General features: G+C 33.1%; 2 protein-coding genes and 1 long non-coding RNA gene across 3 annotated transcripts in view; 1 reads left to right on the top strand and 2 right to left on the bottom strand.

Moving 5' to 3' along the window:
- Nucleotides 1-89: 89 nt before the first annotated feature.
- Ogg1 (8-oxoguanine DNA glycosylase) lies at nt 90-6341 on the bottom strand. Its single transcript, XM_017622852.1, has 4 exons — nt 6163-6341; nt 5764-6108; nt 786-903; nt 90-701 (listed from the first exon to the last, which is right to left on the bottom strand). The coding sequence occupies exons 1-4, from the start codon at nt 6246-6248 to the stop codon at nt 213-215; spliced, it is 1038 nt and encodes a 345-aa protein (XP_017478341.1). The 5' UTR covers nt 6249-6341; the 3' UTR covers nt 90-212.
- A 153-nt stretch (nt 6342-6494) lies between these two features.
- Nucleotides 6495-21097, top strand: LOC108368083 (transmembrane protein 41 homolog). Its single transcript, XM_017622842.1, has 4 exons — nt 6495-7103; nt 7193-7451; nt 11138-11266; nt 20088-21097. The coding sequence occupies exons 1-4, from the start codon at nt 7016-7018 to the stop codon at nt 20593-20595; spliced, it is 984 nt and encodes a 327-aa protein (XP_017478331.1). The 5' UTR covers nt 6495-7015; the 3' UTR covers nt 20596-21097.
- Nucleotides 21098-22192: 1095 nt separating this feature from the next.
- LOC108368087 (uncharacterized) overlaps nt 22193-23511 on the bottom strand; it is a 20868-nt gene continuing 19549 nt past the window's right edge. The window contains exons 2-3 of the long non-coding RNA XR_001848328.1: nt 22342-22345; nt 22193-22204 (exon numbers count right to left, since the gene is read on the bottom strand). This is a non-coding gene — a long non-coding RNA (uncharacterized LOC108368087). The remainder of the gene's footprint in view (nt 22205-22341; nt 22346-23511) is intronic.

Here is a 23511-nt window from a genome sequence, read left to right as displayed (position 1 = left end):
CACCTTTTTCTACCGGACCAACTATTTATACAAAAACAAAAATTACATATAAGCGCATAAAGCAAATGCAAAAAAAAAAAACGATTAAATAAAATTCAAAGAATTTTACTGTTATGCAACACAACACAGTGAAATACAATTCAACATAGAATATATTTCTCAAAAAAAAAATAAACTAAAAAGAAACGCTTTTGCAACATGCAATTTTTTTTTTATTTTCGTTTCTTCTTTGGCTTAGCGCAAGAACTCTCCGATTTCCTCTGGACACTGGACACTGCGGCAGCCGATTCTTTTGTTGTCTGAAATTGTTGCAAATCTGCACAAAAAAGCACCGCCTGTGCCCAACCCGCATATGGGCCATAAACGTTGCGAAAATGATTTGCAATTTCATCATAAATGCGCGGCGTCACAGTTTTCACCTGCGCCAATTGCTGTTGCATGTAAACAGTTTGTGCAATTTTATAAATGTGAGTATCGATTGGCACAGCCTCCAAGTGACCCAGTGACATAAGGCAAATACAATCGGCAACTTTGTAACCAATACCAGGAAGACGTACTAGTTCGTTGCGCGCATCTGCGTAGGACATGGCGCGAAGTTTGTCAAACCATGCTTTGCCGCCAAACTCGTCAATTTTGGCAATTGTTTGTGCGATGAATTTTGCACGATAGCCAAATTTGGCTTCCCGCAAGCTGGGTTCCAGCTGAAATTTATTTTTTTTTATACTCGTAGGTGTACAATTTTTTTTTGAGAAAACATTAATATAATCGCAAGCTTTTATACAAACCTCCAATTGATGCTCTCGCAAAACTGATAAACTTGGAAATGTATACTCCTCGCGTTCGTTGAAATGTCCAATACGTTCACCATATTTGGAGCAAAGCCAGTCAACCATTGAGGAAATTCTAGAAGCATGGAAAATATATGAAAATAAATACAAGAAGGAGACAGACAAGTTGAATTCTAATAGTTTTGAGTTACCTGCTATCAAAATTTGCATGATATTTATTTTAGCATTACTTCAAGCTTTAATTTCTATTACCAAATCAATCAATTTTGGTCTTGATTGGAGTCGGTTAAGGCGTGTCGCACAGGGGTCAAAGTTCAGATTACCCTATGAAGACGTCTTAACCGACTCCAATGGAGACCAAAATTTATATGTGTTGCAAATGTAGTATCGATGATGGGTATTAGATAAAAAAAAAAATTATTTTTTGATTCTCCATTGAGGAAACTGAACTTTGCGCCTGTGCGCCACGCCTTAACCGACTCCAATGGAGACCAAAATTTATATGTGTTGCAAATGTAGTATCGATGATGGGTATTAGATAAAAAAAAAAATTATTTTTTGATTCTCCATTGAGGAAACTGAACTTTGCGCCTGTGCGCCACGCCTTAACGGGATTTAAATAAGCTTGATTAATTTGTTATTGCATTATTAACTCAATTTGGCTCAATTTTCACATATGACATTTATTTATCCGGGCGACGACATGTTTAAATTGATCATACGTCAACCTAAATTTACTCTCTGTGCTCTCATCTCCATATATGTATATATAGCCACAAAATGTAAAAGAAACTCTCAAGCATTTTGGCGAACCGATTTCAAAAAAACGTTTATTCGCCTTTTTACACTTTTCGGTGACACTTATGTAGATACTATGTAGGTATGTATGTATGTACATTCGGCAATAAAAAGTGTTTTAAAATATGTGGTTCTCCTGAAATGATGGAGCAAAATTTTAATACTTTTTGGCGAGCTTTAATGCACTGCTATTAGGGTGGTAAGTTAGGATGATAAGAGCTGAGATCTNGAGACGTCTTAACCGACTCCAATGGAGACCAAAATTTATATGTGTTGCAAATGTAGTATCGACCCATCATTAGATAAAAAAAAAAAATTATTTTTTGATTCTCCATTGAGGAAACTGAACTTTGCGCCTGTGCGCCACGCCTTAACGGGATTTAAATAAGCTTGATTAATTTGTTATTGCATTATTAACTCAATTTGGCTCAATTTTCACATATGACATTTATTTATCCGGGCGACGACATGTTTAAATTGATCATACGTCAACCTAAATTTACTCTCTGTGCTCTCATCTCCATGTATATATAGCCACAAAATGTAAAAGAAACTCTCAAGCATTTTGGCGAACCGATTTCAAAAAAACGTTTATTCGCCTTTTTACACTTTTCGGTGACACTTATGTAGATACTATGTAGGTATGTATGTATGTACATTCGGCAATAAAAAGTGTTTTAAAATATGTGGTTCTCCTGAAATGATGGAGCAAAATTTTAATACTTTTTGGCGAGCTTTAATGCACTGCTATTAGGGTGGTAAGTTAGGATGATAAGAGCTGAGATCTGGTGGATAAATACTAGAATGGGATAATTGACGTCAATAAAATTTGAAACAAAAAAATTTTCTTCTGGAGGCAATAACTTCGATACATCATACTTTAAGATTCGACTGTAGGTAAATACCGAAATTATGACGAAAAATGTAAAAAAGCAACCCTTACGTTCGGCCGAAATTCGTAATTGCCTTATAAAAACACTTTTGATTCGAAGGTGTACAACGAACATTTTTGGGTATGCAGTTTTGTAGCCAATACAAATTTATTATAATAGCATCAGAAATATTAGTATAGAAATTCTTTTGCTTGTTGACGGATTTATGTATTTTTTTCTATATAAAGATGTATTTCGTATTGAATGAGTTTTTATAAATTGCACTCATAATATCAAAAAAAAAAAACGAAAAAGCCGTAAGTAAAAAAAAATATGTGTATAAAGCAGGGACCGAGAACGCGTTCAGGTTTTGGTTTAGTTCTGCATGAGAACAAAATTTTATATCAAAAACGTTCCCACAAATAAACTAAATGGGAACAAAAGTATTGAGAGCAGTTTGAACGGCAGCAAAATGAGAACAAAAGGTTCGGGAACATTTCGAAAAAAAAAATTGCGAACAAATCTCTCGGAAACGTATAATTCCAACTTCCAGATCATTTATCATTAGGGGGCACTGTCCACTTATGAAAAAAATTCTGATTTTCTGTGCAAGAAAAGTTCGTGTCCTAAGTCTTTCGTTGACTTAATTTGCATTATTATCTTTCAGTTCTTTTTTGTTTAGTTTTAATATTCCATCATTTCAAACTAATGGAACGCTATGAGAAAAATTTTGTTATCGCTTCTATTTTTCGCGAATAGTTCATAGAAGATTTGTTCCAGTTCGTCCTCTGTCAGAAAGTACCTCAGAATTTAGTTCGCAAATGGTTCTTCGAGAAACAGTTCCTAAGACTTTTGTTCCCGTTTAGTGCTTTGTCAGAACGTTCCGGAAGCTTTTGTTCCCATTTAGTTCTCTTAGATATAGATAGATGGTCACTTATAGTCATTTATTGAACAATAAAAAAATATTGGAAAACATTTTTTTGTTAAAATCAAACATTTTGTTGCTGATCAATAAATGACTATAAGTGCCCTTTGGGTCAAGATGCAGGGATGGTATTTTCGGGGACAGCAGTCGAGAGTTCTAGCTTTAAGCCTAAGTGGAAGCTTTTATCACGTTTTCTTTCTCTGATAGAGCTTTTCAAATATAGCAAACAACGCGATTTTTTGACAGTTTAACCATGTTTTTCTCAAAATCTGGACCTGATGGAAACTTTATACTTACGGCTTCGTAATCAGCACAAAAAAAGTCTATCAAAAAAAGCTTTAGCATTTGCCGCACCAGAATCAATGTTGTCCTGTGTAAGCTTTCCACACAACACAAGGAGCACTATTATTATTTTATAGCGCTATTCAATCGTGAATTACAACAGAAGGTAGACGAAACGAATGTTGGTATGTTTTTTTTTTTAATTCTTGAAGTATGTTGTTTTTGCTATTATCTTCAAAGTGCAGAGTAGCCCGATCTCCGCGATCACAACTTTTGCAACAATCAAATAAAAAAAATAAAATCTTATAATCTGTGAATTAAGGTAACGATATGTAAAGTTGTAAGGTTGAAAATGGTTTATTCTTAAGCAAATAAAATTACTGAATAGAAAAAATTAAGTGGATATGTGGTTAACTAAATGTGATTATGTGGTTAAACAGCTTCTCTTAAAAATACAATCGCCGTTCGGAGTCGGCGTAAAACTGTAGGTCCCTCCCCTTTGTGTAACAACATCAAGGCGTACACCACAAATCCGAGGAGAATCTCGGCCAAATACTAGCATATGTGTAAGCGCCAATCTATTTTTATTGTTATTATGTGGTTAATTAAGCGAAAATTCATAAAATGACTTCGATGGTACTTTGCGAACCCCTTAATATATTTTTTAGGCGTTTAAAGTTTACGACATACAGCAATACGACACTTACGACACCGTTGTGAATACCCCAATAGATTTCTACGAAAATTATGAATATTTGGATGTTTAAACTCAAAATGGGCCTACTTACGCTCAGTTGCCCGTTCTGGCGTTGAATATTCTATAAGCTTAAGATACATACTGTTATTAACAAAATTGAGCGTACGGTTTTTTTTTTTTGTTAACAAGAATTTCTAAAAAAAAAATCAGTTATGCAGCTCTATAGCCCATTAAATTTTGGTGAAATAATGTGCAAACTTCAACTGACTGTCCTACGCATTTTTTCCACATTAAGTATTTTCAGAATTTTTTATATGAAAAAAACGCGTAGGACAGTCAGCAAAAAAAATCGAAAAACGAATTCTTAGACATTTGAAATTTGCACATTATANTATTTTTTCCACATTAAGTATTTTCAGAATTTTTTATATGAAAAAAACGCGTAGGACAGTCAGCAAAAAAAAATCGAAAAACGAATTCTTAGACATTTGAAATTTGCACATTATANGCTCTATAGCCCATTAAATTTTGGTGAAATAATGTGCAAACTTCAACTGACTGTCCTACGTATTTTTTCCACATTAAGTATTTTCAGAATTTTTTATATGAAAAAAACGCGTAGGACAGTCAGCAAAAAAAAATCGAAAAACGAATTCTTAGACATTTGAAATTTGCACATTATACTAAAATTTAATGAAAATTTAATGGGCTATAAAACTGCATAGCTGAATTGTTTTAGAAATTCTTATTAAAAAGTTTGCGAATTTGCTGACCTTTGGAAATTTTTGTTAACTTTCGTACCTACACAGTTTTATTATTGGATTTAAATGAGGTTCGCTAAAATATAAGCCATATTTTAACACAAAATTAGCAAACAATTTTGCGTTAAAACTTTTGCGAATATTATCAACAAAAAACCTTACGCGCAATTTTGTGAGTAACAGTGCATATGTATGTCTGTACATTTTCAATTTCAGACTTCTTAAAATTAAAAAATTAATTAAATTAATTAAAATATTGAAGCTGACCATCACATCCTGTTCGGCGCCTTCAAAGCTGCTGTAAAATCGCTAAATGTTCGCATTTGTAAATGATTTATCCGGGAAACCATAGCAACAAACAACAAAAGGTATGCGCTCATCCTAACATCGAAAAATCTCTGTAGTTGAAGCTTTTTTTTCTCAAAGGGATAAAGGTAACTTAAAAAATACCGTTCCCGCGAGAGCCGGGTTTACGTAACCGAAACGACCCAGATTTATATCTGCCCAAGGACGGTCACTCCAGCGACACTCCCCAAAAACTCTTTGGGGGCTGTTAGCTGTTACAAAAACAACAACATAAAAAAAATACTTTTTTCAAACTGAGAAAGTTTTTTGCGGATTTTACCATACTAACTCCTACCTTTTAATGTGATTATTTTGACTGCAAATGAACGACAGTATATTCTCAAGTGGCTCTTGATCCAGTACACGAACCGCTTTCATGTGCGGCGTAATAGTTGAAAAATGTTCATGTGCTGCACGCCAACTGTTCAGATTTTTATTCAAATCAAAGTCCAGTCGCAAATATCGACGCAACAAGTCTCTATAGTAGTCATGTTTGCGCGGAAACTTAGTGGTCTTTTGTGGTGTTGGATAAACTTTGTAGGAAATAGCAGCAGCGCTTTGGCTTAATTCCCAGTATGCATTGTAGGCAACTCCATGTAATTCCGGAAAATTGAAACCAGCTGATCCTACTTTCCTCCAGCTAAGATAAATACAATACACTTAGAATGCAAAAAATACAAGCGCCTATACTAACCGAAAACTTTGTCCACCCAAAAGCGTAACTTCCAAATTTGCCTGAGAAGCGGATATTACGATTTCGCCAGCAAAATAGTTATCCATTTTGCCGTAGAGGCAAGTGTAATCTCCCGCCTGTTGTTTAAATTTAAATCGAATGATTTGTTTATATGCTGTAATTACACCAGCTGAGCGGGAACGAATCATATGGTTAAAAGTGTTGTTAAACGATCAATGCAAACAGTGCTTTTAGACAATCAACAAGCTAACTGTCATATTTGTGCTTGATGTCAAAGTTGACAGTACGAATTTGATTGCCATCTCTGTGGTTAAAAAGAAGAAGACTCTTCAGTCACTTTTTATTGCATGCGCTGATTGGATTTAATTTGTTTGAGCTGGCCGATAGGGCATTCGCAAGTGAACAGCAAATAACAAAATTGAAGTGGAAAATTCCGTGTGAATGCGATAGGGCGGAGTTTAATTACTTAAATTAGGTGCAGTCGAATTTGTGGTATAAATAAACAAGTGCACAATTATACATATGTAAAAGTGTCGAAATCTTTGCACGAATAAAAGTTATGCGAAAGTGCCATACAAGCAATAAATTATAATTCGCATTTTGTGATAATTTTTACAGCACAGAACTTTTTTTTTTTGTAGAAGTGTGCAATAGGTAAACACGGAAGTCAACAAATAGCAAAAAAAAAACGTGAAATAGAAAAATGAAACAAAGAAAATAAATATATATGTATATTAAGGTAGTGTGTGTGTGTTAAAACGAATCCATTGGCGATTGGTGAACGTGTTTCTAGCCCAAGTTAAAGATAAATAAGGGGAAAAGCGCAAGTTGTTTAAAGACCTCGATTACATCAATGGAGTTTGAAAACGCCCAGTTTTTGGATGCAGCAGCTGAAACAGCGACTGCTACAGCCGCCGCCGCCACAGCAACAAAAACGAAAGGTAATTTTTACGAGATTCGAATACATATGTATGTCCAAAAACGAAATCTAGGACTCCAATAACAGCCTTCTCCCTCGTTTATTTTGCAGATCTCGCTGTCAATGATCATATGCAATCCAGTTCCGGCCGCTTAATGGCCAATGGCAATGAAGCGACAACGGCAGGCTCCCAGTCTGTGACCAACACTGCGTTGGAAGATAAACAAAATCCTACAAAAATGCAAAAGCAAGCAATGTCCGCCGATGAGCGAAATGCAACAAAGCGATCTCTAGTCATACTAGCCGCGATCTTTATATCGAGCTTGCTCGTCATGGTCTACGTATACATGATATTTCCCAAATTGGATGAGTAAGTACTGCATACATGCATATCGTCGTTTAAAGTACAAAACCGCGTATCGTCATTCTGCAAAACCGCGTAACTGACATTGGCAGCCAAAAATTGGATTTGCTCACATAAGCTCTTGGCTCAATCTTTATCCATTCGTCCTAAAATATACCAGCCAGAAATGCGATTGCTTTATAAAAAAAGAAAATCATTTTGAAATATACATAAGTGTTTTTACTCTCTAGAAAATAATTTATGCAACCTCACATACAAGGTTTTGCATTATCTTGATAGGTACGCGGTTTTGCATTTTGTTGATTTTGTTGTTTTTTTAATTTAAACGACGATATGTATATAGATGCATACATATACATATTTGTCTTTTCTGCGATCTGTTGGGTTGGTCACTTCAAAATCATTAGCATATAAATTATTTTTTTTTTTTTGTTTTGTCACTAATTCGCGCCTTTAGTCTTAATTTTTTTATAAATATTCCCGCACATTTTTACCCATAAGTTTGTCACGCATTTACTAAAAATAAGAAACACTTTTTGAGGTACTTATAAATGTCAGACTACATATTATGATCATTTTTTTATATGGAAAAAAGAGCGACACCAAAATTTTTAAAAAATTAATGGTAAGTCCTAGCTACCTCAGTCTTGCACTTTATTATACTAAAATTGAATGGGCTAAACAACCGTATACTCAACTTTTTTCTATAGAGTGTAAATAAAAAATGCAATATTTGAATGAAAGTTTGCAGAACTTTCTTTAATTTGCCACAAGGTTTGGAACTCTGATTTTAGGATTTTTGTTGCAGAATTAACCATATTTTTATAAAAAATTAGCAAAAAATAATATATTTAGAAAATAGTTACCCGTATTGCAAAAAAATTCGCTGTAGGTACCTAAACTATATTGACTGAGTGGACATACTTATGTATGTATGTATGTACATACCTCTCTATGTACATATGTGTGTACCTATTCGCAATATAATTTTCAAATAAATAATTCCCTTAATTCAAGTTGAATTTGATGTTTTAAACCGGTGGCAACCCTCCTCCATGAGTGTGCAATCGATTTTATATATAGCATTGACACATTAAGTTAAACTTTTGGCAAATAAAATTAATCTTTTGGCAAATAAATTTTATCTTTTGGCAAATAAATTTAACCTTTTGACAAATAGATTTAACCTATTGGCAAATAAAATTAAAGTTTTGGCAAATAAATTTAACCTTTTGACAAATAAAATTAATATTTTGGCAAGTAAATTTAATCTTTTGGCAAATAAAATTAGACTCTACTATAGTACTAAACAGTGTTTGAAAAAGTGAAAAATACACTAAAAACTGCTGTTGCTGTGCTGGGAAAGCATTTTTTTTTTTTTTTTTTGAAATTCGTGTTTATGAGAAATATTATTGCCTATTTTTATAGACATTTCAAAGGTCATTTAGAGGTCGCGACCTGTCGATTTAGGTTAAAAAATACGGTTTTGTAGATTTATGAGTTTTTGAATGACTACTTTTGACTCGATTTCAAAGATCGAATGTCATCTGAGAAGAAGGATATATAGGCCTTTAAAATGGTATGTAATAATCTATTTTCGGACTTGGCTTGTTGGGATTTTTTATAGGGTAAAATATAAAAAAAACCCATATTTCTCTTAATTTTTTAAATTTTGACCATTGATAATTTCCACAATTTCAAAATATGTAGTACTGTCTAAAATCAAACCTATTTTCAAATAAACTGATACCTCATTAATTGCAACATTTAAAAATGAATTAATTGTTAATTGTAGTGTTATTAATTAACAAATAATTAATTGCTAATTGTGATATTTTAACCCTGCATTCGTAATATATGTACGTAAATTTTAGGTGTACGCCGCATAAAAAGTCCCGTTACTTTTAGTCGTTTTGCCCTATCGCTGTGTGCGCTCGGCAGTGCTTTCTTTATTTCCATTGTCATAAGCAACAATCGCCTAAGTCGAAAAACCTGAATTCGAGAAAAAATATTTTAAACATTTGGATTGTAATGTTAACCTTATGGAGATACCAAAATATGTTCATTTATAAGTTTTTAAATAGCCTGGCTGGCGAGAAGGGGATTTCACATACACATGGAATAGTAGTTGCAGAATACGATAGCATATCTAAGTCAATTCTTTCTTAAGTCGACTTAGACGGTTATTGCAAAAAACTTTATATTTTCATTCTACATCTGTTACGAATAACGTAGGGTAAAACTGTCTTACGATTCTAGGGTTAATGATACGTTTTTTGTTTCTGAAGCTGTTGCTGATTTCTTCCTTATAAAAATAAATTGTATGTAATGTATGAAAGTAAATGCGAGAAATAATTCTAAAACATCAACAATAATTTTAAGCCACTTGAAACTTGCACATTATCCGACTTAAATTGAATCTAACACTCTTTAGATAAAAGTTTGAAGTTTGGGTGAAAATTTTTTCAATTTTTTTAGTTTTTTACAAAGTTTTAAACTTGTGTTTATATGGGATTTGTTAGAGAATTAAGTGTATTTTAAAGAAAAATTCTTAAAAATAAATAGTTAAACATACATAACTAGCAAACAATATCACTTTGAAATGGTGGTGCTATTGATATGATCGATACTGTATATGCACATACGATTTTTACAAAACCACCTAGCATGTGTCATTTTGTATTTTTACATGACCAATTGAATGCTCCGAAAGTCTTTGAGTATATCGATCTCAGAGTTCTGGTTTCTACAAAACCAGGAATGACTTGAAGCAGCGCCTCCAATCCCAAACTCTTGGGAATTTCGTATACTGATGCAACAACAACAGTAATCTCAGTTGCAATTCCTAGATTTTGGACTGCTATATGGATATCACAGTAGACCTTCAGACGATTATAAACTCGTTCCGACGACATTGGGTTCTACGTAACGGAAACGACCCAGATTTATGTATATCGAGCCAAGAACTATCGTGCATTTCAAAAACTAAAGACTTATCGGTCAATTGTCTTGTGAAAAAAATCTTCTACAAGCTTAACATAATGATAACGACATAATAACGGTAATTACTTATTTAACTGATAATACCCTCACCGCCTCAAATTTAAACATCTGAATTGAATTCGTGTTGTATGAAGTCATCTAATTTATTGCATTACGCGTGCTACTAAAAAATTTACAGCTGCTAAAAATTGCATATTTGCGAATCTTTGTTAGACTGCAGACGCCATCGTCACGTTTCTTCTCAATGTCATTTCTACTTAATGCATTTCCTTAATACATATTACACTTAAATAATTTTTGTGGCCAGTATATATGTTGTAATTTTAAAAGAAAACAGTCTATATCCAACTGAAATTGTATTTGCACTCGTGGTTGCGAAATTGCAAATACATAACTACATATGCATGCATATATGTATGTATACTACGTCATAACGTAATAAATTAAAAAAAAAATTGTGTTCTTATAACACCACGCTGGCACTTGGCGGTGCCAAGCAGCGACAAGTGTTAAATAAACATTTTATTGTAATTTTTTTTGTGTATACAACTGTCGTTGGAAATGCAAATATACTTATATATAAATACATACATACATACATATACAAAGATACATTCTCACATTCCCACAGTTGTGCAGCTCTCTTTTGAATTTTATTTCATTAATTTTTACTTTTTTTTTGTTTTCAGGTCGGAGAAGCAACACATTAAAATACCCCGTGATATTCAGGATGCTAAAATGCTAGCCAAAGTTTTGGATCGTTACAAAGATATGTACTACTTCGAAGTGATGTTTGGCGTAATCACCGCTTATGTATTGTATCCTTTTTTAAATCTCATCCAATGAGAAGGGCTGCTCAAGCGACCTATGTCGCTTCTGTGTCTCCGCATCTGGGCATCTGTGGTCAAGAGAGAGCACATACAACGCTAACTCCCGGGATCTTTTTTGAAATTTATAGAGTCTCTAGGGCTAGCTGAGGTTTCGTGACTAACTGAGGGCACAATAGATCTACTGGTTTTTCAATCATAAAAACTATAGTAGGCTCTGAATGAACACAATTGTTTTGTCATGAGTGGTCGTCATCAATACATTTCTGAAACCAATAAAAATATTTTCCACAAATGTTATATGGTAAGTGCATAGCGATTAAAAGTGCCCATTCGGACGTTCCCGAAATGGAACTCGTATCGAAGATGACTCTTGTAAAATGATTCTTGTAAAATTCTGCGAATCTGTTAACGGTCCAAAAAAATATGTATTCATGGTTGTTAGAATAATGAGTAGCCATAACCAATGCGTCAACTTAAACATCCCAACGATGTTTAATAGCTGTCAAAAACTAGTTGTCAAAAAGTGGTTCGGACGTTCCGATTTTTTCCAATGAGATAAAATTTCTTGTTTAAGAATTTAAACACACTCGTTTTTTTTTTATGCAAATATGAGGTTTTATTGTAAATAATACAAATCACTTAAGGCCAGAGTAGCTAGTAGGTGACAGGTAACAAGATGAAGGGAAATAACGTCAATTACGCTATTTCGCATACTGGTGCAAAAGTCAATTAACCTTAGTACCGTTGATCTTGGTCTTTTCGCATAAAATTTTGTTTTGCTAATGTCAAAATCCTTGAGTTCCTTTTTAAAAAGCTGATATGCTTCGTTTATTGTCAAAACCATGTAGCGCTTTGGTATAGGCAATTCCTGCTTACTAACAATGTTTCCTTTCTTCCTGCTATAGGATACTCCGAAAATTTCACAAAAGGGCGAATAAACTAATTTTCTTCAAAACTTTTGAATGAACTAAATTTACTAAATATGAGCTTCTACTATAATTATACACTATTAAATTTGTGAAGTAGAGAAGCATTGAGACAGGGTAACCAAAATAATTTTTTTCTATGCCACCTTATACGTGGTATTGCATTTGGCGGATATGAGGTATTGCACGCCAAATGACGATATGATAAATGACGAACACTTTTGTCCACGTATGTTCAAACAAATCGTCGCTTGGTGTGCAATACCGCATATACGGTGGCTGAGAAAAAAAATTATTTTCGGTACCCTTTCCCAGTGCTAGCCTATTTCACAAATTTAATAAGTTCAGTTAGAAAACAGTTCAAAAGTTTAAAAGAAAATAAGTTGATTTGCACTTTTTTAAAAGTTTCGGACTATTATATACGCTGTATTGCACGCCAAGCGACGATATCTATCTTTCTACTATATACGAGCACATTCCAAAACAATGCGTTTCGCTAATTACAAACTTGTACTAAGGTAAAAAGTTAAATCGATGTAGTAGCAGGTTAAATTGATTGCTTGCTTGTACATATCGTCGTTTAAAGAACAAAACCGCATATCAACCGCACTGCATAAATTACTTTCTAAAGAGTAAAAAAAATTAAAATTTCGAAATGTTTCTCTTTTTTAAAAAGCAATCGCGTTTTTGGCTAGTATATTTCAGGACGAATGGATAAGGATTGAGCCAAGAGCTNAATATTTAACAATTTTGACTTGTATACCAGACAATATTTTTTTTTGTAAACAGCAAATCAAAAAATTTTATTTTGTGCTAGCTTCGAAGCTAGAAGCTTATTTTTTTGTNACAATATGAATTTGTGTATGTATGTGAAATTGACATAAGTATTGTGAACATTGAAACGTCTACGTAATCTATCAGTCTCAGTTTAGAAGAGGACCGAAAAGATAGTAGAAAGCGTTTACATTGGCTTAAAATTTTATCTTTCTGTCTGTAGGCCAGTATGCAGCTCTAAAGAAAACGGTCAATAAAAAAATTGTCATTATTTCGTATGTGTGTCCAAGGAAATTTCATATCTGATACTTCACCAGCCTGTTGCCTTCATGCGGTGATTTTCTAGGCGGTTCAACATTGCTCTGGAAAAATCGCTCGTGTATATGGTGATTCAAAAATCGCTTGCCTCAAAGTAGACAGCACGTCAACTTTTGCATGCGATTATCGCCTGTCAAAAAATCGCCTCATGTAAANGTCCGATATTCGGCGTGCGTGATTTTGTCACACAAATTAAAGGACAGCTTTACGCCGACTCCGAACGGCAATTGTATTTTAATGAGAAGTTGTTTCCATGACAGAATACACTCGGAGGTTTACTATTACCAACAGAGGGGCAACCACTATTAGAAAAACTGGGCTTGAACTCAGGCTCTGCGTAATGCTCTACAGCAGCCGCCACTACTTTTACATATATTGCTGGTATATTCAAAATACTATCCCGAACTTCGGAGTGTATATATGTAATATAAAAAAGAATGAGAGGTACTATAAGAAAATGTACCCAAAATTCTGGAGCAAATGAAAAAATGCTCATTGAAAATAGTTCACATGTATAAATTAAAAGATATAACTTAATAGGTTACAGCGCTAAACAAAAGGAAAAGTTAGAAAAAATAGCAATGCGGTTTGAAGGAAACATGAAGCCATAAAATGCTTGTTTGTTTCGTTAATACTCTGAACTTTGTAAGATATGGCACTCTATTATTTGCAGTAGTTTGCAAATATTCACTAATGGTTCTAAAATCGCAAACATTTTCGTGGGATGTTTTTGTTTGATTTCGAATTGAAAATACATTACGATCATATTGTACCGAAATAAGTGCGGTATCCCTGCATTTTTGTAAAAGCCAGAAAGAAGCATAAACTGTATGAAAAAATGAAAGGGAGAAGTATACATGCCTTCTATAATTTTGACTTATATATATATTTGGCAAGGCTTTGTGTAAACAACAAGAAATACAAATTTTCATTTCTTTGCCAGCTTTGAAAATATAGGCTTATTGTTACTTAAACGTGATATAAAGCCCATTAAAATGTTCTGTAATGTCTTGTTGTAAGTTTGTTATCATAGTTCTTCGTATTTTTATTGTCCACTAAACGTGAGTGGCTTCAATTTAAAAAGTTCTAGTACAAAGAATTTNGTATTGTGAACATTGAAACGTCTACGTAATCTATCAGTCTCAGTTTAGAAGAGGACCGAAAAGATAGTAGAAAGCGTTTACATTGGCTTAAAATTTTATCTTTCTGTCTGTAGGCCAGTATGCAGCTCTAAAGAAAACGGTCAATAAAAAAATTGTCATTATTTCGTATGTGTGTCCAAGGAAATTTCATATCTGATACTTCACCAGCCTGTTGCCTTCATGCGGTGATTTTCTAGGCGGTTCAACATTGCTCTGGAAAAATCGCTCGTGTATATGGTGATTCAAAAATCGCTTGCCTCAAAGTAGACAGCACGTCAACTTTTGCATGCGATTATCGCCTGTCAAAAAATCGCCTCATGTAAAGGCAGCTTACTCTGGATATTTAAATAGAAACTTATTTAAAGAAAACAATCCCTCGATTACGTATGCATGACTCCTGCATTAGTTTTCAACTAGTTTCAAGTTAGCTTTTTGTAGTTAACTAAAAGTTATATATAGTTTTTTGTTATTTTTTGACCGTTTTTATGAAAAATTATTGTGAAAATTTAAACGGCCTTATTAGAAGTCCAAGGATCGTATGGAAATAAAACTAGTTAGAGTTTTCTATAAAGATCTTTGTTGAATGATAGTACATATATTTTGGAATTAAAAATGTTTAACAGTTGAAAATTTTCTTTGACTCATACAGAGAATTAGGTTACAATGAATACATATATGTTGAGTTGCTGCTGTACATATCAACTTAGTCCAACTGGACTCAAGCTCAATAAAAATTGTTTAATAAAAGTTATATATTTTGTGAAATCCCGCAAAAAAGCTTAAGCTGGTTATTTTTATCAATTGATAATTATTTACTGCAGGGTATATACATAAGTATGTTTGTATATTACATATGTATGTACATATGTACACATGTGCATGCACATATCTACATATGCCTTTCACCCAACCAAGTAGCTACATATTATAAAACTTCAATAAATTAGTAAAATTTCCATACACATTTCACTAGTTCAGCGACGGCGGCCGGTAAACCATAAGCTCGCGCGTGCCAAGTAATAGCAATAACCTTGACCCCAATTCAATCTGCGCGCGCTGTCATTATTTATTTATGTCACATGGGGGTTTGTTGTTGTTGTTGTTGCTGCTTTCAACTTGGCTTTAGTATTGTTGAACATTTGTTTTTTAATTTTCTTTTCAAATATTTTTCGTACCAATTTTAAAATTACGTGCGCTCTTACCAGCTTATTAAGAAAATGTGTGAGAAGCAGTGAAGAAGGAAATCGCCGGCAATAGCACATGTTTAGATATGCGAGTGGCGCTCACGTAAATTGTACACATTTATTTTTGCCAATATTTATAAGGTCCATTCAATAACTTTTCCAGTAAGGTCCATTCAATAACTTTTCCAGCGGGAGCGTAAAAGAAAAACAGAGAGTAAAATTGAGAGCAAGAGAAATTTTTCAGAAAAAGTTATTGAACTCAAAACTATTAAAAACTTGCAACTTAAACCATTTTGACACTTTCTAACGGTTAAGTTTTGGCGCGCGATATTTTTTTTTTTATTGGAAATAAAAATAAAAGAATATACAATAGATTTAAATTTTTCAACAAATACAACAAAAAGCATAAAAATATATGTACACTCCCGGAACAAAGTATTGGCACAGCAAATTTTTCACAACATATGCCACCATTTTTATTCTAATATTTCTCTGCCAAAAATAAAAATATGGTTCATTCTACAACAAGAAACATAAAAATATAATTCCTAAACTTTGTGCAAAGCTCGCGAAAATTCAGCAAATTTTCAACTTTTTAATCAGATTTTTTAGAATTTTTTTGATGCAGTTTTGCAGCCCATTAAATTCTAGTAAAATAATGCGAAATCAGAGTTAGTCAAAAGTCGCATTGATTTTTGAGATTTTTTTTTGTTGAAGGTGTTTTGCATTTTTTCCATATAAAGTATTTTCGAAAAAAAAGTTTGTATGGAAGGGACTGCGTGAAAAAAAAATTGCCAAAAATCGACGGTTATTCCTAGCTACTTAAAACTTGTACTTTATTATAATAAAATTGATTGGGCTACAAATCTGCATACTCAAAAAAATTCTAAAAAATCTGATTAAAGATTTGAAAATTTTTATGAAAATTTGCTGAATTTTCGTGAGTTTTGCACAAAGTTTAGGAGTTATTTTGTTATATTTTTTGTTGTAGAATAAACCATATTTTTATACAAAATTAGCGAAAAAATATTAGAATAAAAATTGTTGTATATATTGTGAAAAATTTGGTGCGCCAATATTTTTTNGATTTGAAAATTTTTATGAAAATTTGCTGAATTTTCGTGAGTTTTGCACAAAGTTTAGGAGTTATTTTGTTATATTTTTTGTTGTAGAATAAACCATATTTTTATACAAAATTAGCGAAAAAATATTAGAATAAAAATTGTTGTATATATTGTGAAAAATTTGGTGCGCCAATATTTTTTGCCGGCAGTGTACGTAATTTCTAAACTTCGTGCAGAACTCAGGAAAATTCAATAAATTAATGTTCTTTTTTTTGTTTTGTTGCACCTATGTAGGTGTTTCGCATATTTCATTCTCCACAACTCTTGTCCCTACATTTTTTTTTATACGACGCTTAGATCACGACAGGGAACGCGATAAACATAGCGATGTACGGGTTGCGCCGTAAAACTCATCAATGGAATCAGCGCTAAACACGATTTTCGAAGATATTAAAAAGTCTTGTTTTGCACAGAGACTCCGCAGTGAGCGTCCTCGAATTCGATATTAATGTGAATAAGGTTATGCCGAAGGCAGTTTTTTAATCCTTCATCAGGTTGGAGTCGGAACAGATGTGATAACGCGTTTGAGGTGGCACCTTTGTATTTCCGAAGACAAGTTTGTCGTGGTACTCAGGAGGTATTCTCTCACGCCATCTGTAGGTAGTTGTGGTCCACAACCTACGAGAAGAATTAGAGAATAGAACTGTTGGGTGATTTCCGGCGCATTTTTGTTAAGGAGTATTCTGAGTGCTTTGTTTGAGCTGATGGAAGGCCGCCAAAATTTGGTTGTAAAATGGACCTGTGTGACTTTGTGTTGATTATTTCCTTTCCTGAGCCTCACTCTCCTTAGTAGGTAGGATCTTTAAAATTTGCCGCAGACAGTAAGGGCCGTTTGCAAGACGTCTGGTTAGTTCTAACTTCCAGTTAAACATCGTTATCGACAGCCAGCATATAACATGTGATCGATAAAGCAGTCGTTGTGTTTAACTGAAGCTTGTATCTCCAGTTATTGTTAACTAGACGTAGTGCAAACAGTCCTAAGTCTTGATCCCAGCTACATTCAATACAAGGTTTTTCTAAACCCAAAAGGTTTTGTCGTTAGTTTATGACGATATAACGATTTACAGATGCGTTCGTTTACAAATAGCCGGTAATTTAAGCTCACGAGGTATGAAGTGACTAATGCCACTTTCGAAATAAAGTACTAAGTAAATACTAATGCCGAGTTTCCACTAGGCATCAAAATGGCAAAAAAAAATTTGAGGCATTTGAAAAATGCCTTGAGGAAATGAATTTAATGACTATTTTTTTTTACAATTAAGGCGCTGGCCCAATGCAGGCTTGCTTTGCGCGCCTTGCTGACTTCAATTTGCTTTGATTTACTTTGAAAACTTGCTTGGCCGAATGGTGGCTTGGAACGCTGTCAAAGTAACCAGCTGTCTGGTTGAAAAGTCAATGTCTGTTCCCTTAACGTTAATAATTATTTCCTAGAAAACTTTAAAAAATGTATGAAAAAGTTTCAGATTTATTTTTAAATTAATGCGAAATAATGTTTGTATTTAAAAGAAATGATAATAATGATACATACATATCTATATCTACATTTACAAAAAAAAAACCATAACTTAAAAAAGCGATTTACTTGAAGAAGAAGTTTTTTTCCTCTCGTGTAAAATTTGTAAAAGTGGGCTTTGCAACTTTTTACTATAAGACAACGATATGTTAAATATAAATATGGAAACAATGAATCATTTTTATTTCATTTCGAATTACCTGCATTTTCTGTGACTTTTTTAAATTAAGTAAGCAAATTTTTGTTTGAATTTATGTATTTTGAAAGGAACATACCTCTTTGTCAAAAGCCTACAAAACGCTTTCAAATAAAACGTTTGTCTAATTCAAACTTTGAGGCGCTTAAAGCAAGTTAGGAAAAGCTGCCATTTGGCCAGCCTTTATACGTTTTAGTATATTCCAAATAATTTTTGACACTTCTCGCAGCGAAGCAAGCAAAGCAAGCCTGCATTGGGCCAGCACCTTTACACGAATATTTTCTAATGCCCAACTTTGTCATTACAATTTTTGCCATTTAATGCCTAGTGCATATCTTACATAAGAGTTGAAAACATTTCATCAGACGCGTTCTTTCCGCATCTCAATCATCGCCTCTTTGCATGCACCCTAACACCCTTTGTGACAGCCATGCAGCGCTCAAGTCTCTCTTTTCATATGACTACCAGGTACTTAGGATATTTCTTCAGTCTCCAATGTTGCCCCGCGCTTAGTACGGGCCCAAGAAATACATTAATATTCTGTTTCTCACGAATAGACTAAAAGAAATAATACCAAGTTGTTTATTTAACCATTTTTTAATAGTTGCTATTTTTAAAGGTCCCCTTTCTTTGAAGCCTCATGAAGAGGGACAGTTGCCCGATTGAAAAATATCGATTTTCAAGGATTCTTTACCATTTCGCATATAAAATACACGGGAAACTTTAAGCGCTTTGAGAGACATTTAAATATTTTTTCATAAATAAAATAGGTTTATTTTTTCGATATGGAAAAATCCTAGGGGGAGAGCATAAAAATCCGACTACTTTTTTTTTCATGCTTTTTAGATCACCCTAATGTATATTTCTTGCAAGAATATGTGTATTTAGATATGTACACATATACAGTGACTCAAACAAATGACCATGTGTTGATTTTTTTTAATATTCCTAATGTTTTTCGAGCTTTTTCTTTCTATAAAACTACCGTCCAAGCTTTCACCAAAAATAATCACAGTTTTAAACTTTATACAAAATTTAGGAAAATTCAACAAATTTTTATTAAAATTTCAACTTTTTAGTCTGAATCTTTAGAACATTTTTGGGTATGCAGTTTTATAGACCGTACAATTTTAGTCTAAGGAAGTGCAAGTTTCAACCGGCTGAAAAATCCCATTGATATTTGAGAGACTACTTTTTCGGTTATTTTTATATAACAAGTGCAATTTACGAAATCTGGGGTTGATTTTTTTTAAATTTTGTGGCTAACGGTCTCCCGCGTTTTATTTCATAAGAAATGTATGCTTATATTGAAAAAATTGCAAAAATTCGTCACAAAAAAAAATCTCAAAAATCAACGGGGTTTTTAGCCGTCTGAAACTTGCACTTCATTAGACTAAAATTGTATGTAAAAAGTTGGAAATTTGTGGGATTTTCCTAAATTTTGCATAAAGTTTGAAAATGTGATTTATATGATTTTGGTTAAAGCTTGGACGCTATTTTTATTGAAAAATAACAAAAAAAAATTTGCTCTAAAAACATTACGAATATATATATAATAATATAGGTATAAGTACATATTTTTTGTAAGTACATACTCAACTTTGTTTTCCTTAACTAACTTCTTACATACAGCCTACAAACGTTTGCCATTCCAGGATCATTATTCCTCTCCATTCTATTGGGATTCCTTTACAAGTTTCCCATCGCATTATTTCTCATTTGCTTCTGCTCCTCACTGGGCGCCACACTCTGTTACAGCCTTTCGAATTTGGTTGGACGTCGTCTCATACGTCACTTCTGGCCGAAGAAGACAAACGAATGGTCCAAGCATGTGGAGAAGCATCGCGATAGCCTGTTCAACTATATGTTATTCCTACGCATGACGCCCATACTACCGAATTGGTTCATTAACTTGGCATCGCCCGTAATTGGAGTGCCCGTGACCACCTTTGCTTTGGGTACTTTCTTCGGTGTGGCACCACCCTCAATTGTGGCCATACAAGCTGGCAAAACGCTACAAAAAATGACTAGCTCCAGCGAAGCCTTCTCATGGACATCGATGGGATTGCTGTCCATATGTGCAGTCATTTCACTCTTGCCGGGATTACTAAAGAACAAGCTGAAAAAGAAAATCGAGTAAAGGGCCACCACACGCCGTTTACCAACTGATGACGGAGCGGGTCGGGTTTGGAGGCTTGGATAGTCGGATAAACGGACCGCCAAAGGTTGCAACGGGGGGATTTTGTGTTATTGGGTAATTGCCATTTGTTTTAAGCGTGTGTGCTTTATATTGTACGAGTAAGATAAGAAAACAATAGAAAAAACCAAATGCGGCTAGATGTACGTATGTATGTATGTATGTATGTATGTTTGGTGTCCGAGGAATTTAATTTCGTTTTTTGTTTATAAAATAAAACTAAATTTTTATGTATGTATTTATCTGAATTAGTGCTATGCTCAAACGTATGTACTATGAATTATGTTTAATTTATATGTATGTATAGCTGATCCTCTATATGTATTGTGGATTATCGTATGTACATATATACATATGTATGTATTTTGTAATATTCCATTGATAGTTGTTAGCTACTACATACGGTTGTGTTCACGAAAATAGTAGTGGCATTCGAAATGCTACCAATAAATGTAAAATTTAGAATCAATCAATGATGTTAAAGTTTAATTTGCAAATTTTCTTATTTGTTATATAAGTTTCATGAATTCGTACTTGCAAAAATTTGCTGCTCAAGAAAATAGTAGTGGCTACTAAATTAGAAGAAACAGCTATGATTTTTAGTATATATTTTCCGGAGAAATTTAATCGTTATTTTATAATTTTTATTTTTCGGTCAAGAATAGTAGTTACTTTTTAATTTTTTTAAACGACTTCAAAAAAAAAGAGGACGAATTATCAATTCGTTGGAATATTTGTTTTTTTTTTTTTTATGTATGTTACGATATAACTTTGGACCACGTTCGCCGATTTCTATAATTCTTTTTTTTTTAAAGGAAAGATGGCACCCCCGAGGAGGTGCAATACTAATTTGGTTTAAATTTTTTTATGAGAATTGAAGTCGGTTTGGTTTTTCGCTTAAATATTACTTGTTATCTATCAATTTCGATCGTTATTTTTTACTTAAATTTTTTCGATTACACCATCACCGTTTAATTTTTTAGATTGTAAATTATTTAAAACGGCAACAAAAAGGCAGTCTCCATTATAACGGGTAAAAATTATGGAAAAAATAAAAATCACAAAATAACGATCAAATGTGAAGGAAAAAATAATAATCACAATTTATCGATTATTCTTGAATGGGAAACTAAAAATCAAAAATAACATTTTTGCAATAATGTATTTAAAAATATAAGTCTTTAAGCCCTGTACTATGAAGGTATCTTTCTTAATGTTAATACACTTTTCTATTAAGCTAAATTTGCAAATAAAATGATAACGTAATTTTGAAATCGTATGCATTTTAAAATGTATCATAGAACGGCAATGCGTAGTAAAAGTACTGATTAACTTTTCTATTCTTTAGACCCTGAACTATGAAATGGTGGGCGGCCCAGCTGTTCAATTTTACAATACTAACTTTTTACCATTTTACGCTGTCGCAATACTATTTTCATGAACACAATTGTACCTACATAGTTTAAGTTAGTTCAAATTAAAGTAATTTTTTTGCGTAATTATTAGCAAACTTTAGTACATAGTAGCTTTACAGTATTCCACAGAATTGTTGCTTCCCTCTCACCGTTTAATGAATTATCTGAATTGTACTAAATTAGAAAACGCAATTAATTAATTTGCTATGCTTAAAATTTCTTTCCAATGCTTAGCGATATTTATAATGCACTGAATAAATATAATAATATATACGAACCTTTTTTTCACTGTAAAAGTTTATTTAAAAATTTAAGTATCACTCCAGAGAATAATTTTAAATAATGATATCAACAATTAAAATTCAACGGAAACAAAAAGCTTGTGCTATTTAATATTTGGCAGGAGTATAGAGAGAAAATTTACCCAATATTAAAAAAACATTTCTGAAAAAAAATAGCACAGCTTTGCATTTCTAAGAATGGCGCTCCGCTGAGTTAAAAAAAAAAATCTGAGTACACTTTGGGAGAGGCCATATACGGTTAGAGCAAGAACAGGAATCGGGGAGAACTAATGCACTATTTCCAAATGTGTTCTCGGACGATCCAGGGGTGAAACCATCTCCTTTTTTTGAAGTCGGTTAAAAAATTATATTTGCTTGATTAATTATTCCATTATAATGAGTTAAACGATTTACTTAAGTTTGTATAAAAGCGAAAAAAAATAATGCTTGAATCAAAATGTTTACTATCAGAAATGAACTGATTAATACCAAACATCTAAATATTGTTCCAAATAAAAAAGATTTTGAAAAATTCTACTACAACTTATTTAATTTTAGTCTTCACTGCAAGTATTCGAAGGTAATTTTACATAAAACTTCCAAGAATTGCACTTATATACCGTTACCATAATATAGAAATGCCCTATCGAACATTTTTATTTTACAGAAAAGTTATGCAACTTTTTAAAAACCAAGGATATGAAATTTTATCACAACAGATGAATTTTAATAAACACTGAAACTAATTTAATGATGTAGTACAAAACTACACTGTCACTTTTGTACCAAACGGAATTTGGAAATAAAATGAGCTAGGGGCCTTTCTATATAAACGTAACAATATACATATATTATACCCTTGACTTGTAAACAAAAGTAGATCTGTTTGTGAACCTATTCAATATAATTTCCAGTGATGGATGGCGTAACCCGAGTTTACATTTTCTCTGTCAAAGGGTCCAACTAATAAAATCAGGAAAACCAGCCAACAAAGGGGAGTCTTATCGACGGATACTCTCCTATCCCCAGTATTGAAGATACTTTAGACATCGACACCCTCGAACTTCACATGCAACCTGACTCCACGACGTATCACCACCTGAGCACTTAACCATATAATTACTCAGTTAACTCTTCACTGTGAGAGGGATATCTTAGTAAGG

The sequence above is a fragment of the Rhagoletis zephyria genome, unplaced genomic scaffold, assembly GCF_001687245.7.
Source record: "Rhagoletis zephyria isolate East Lansing unplaced genomic scaffold, Rhagoletis_zephyria_1.1 Rzeph_scaffold_02947, whole genome shotgun sequence".
Lineage (NCBI taxonomy): Eukaryota > Metazoa > Arthropoda > Insecta > Diptera > Tephritidae > Rhagoletis > Rhagoletis zephyria.
This window is presented reverse-complemented; position numbering and strand designations above follow the sequence as displayed.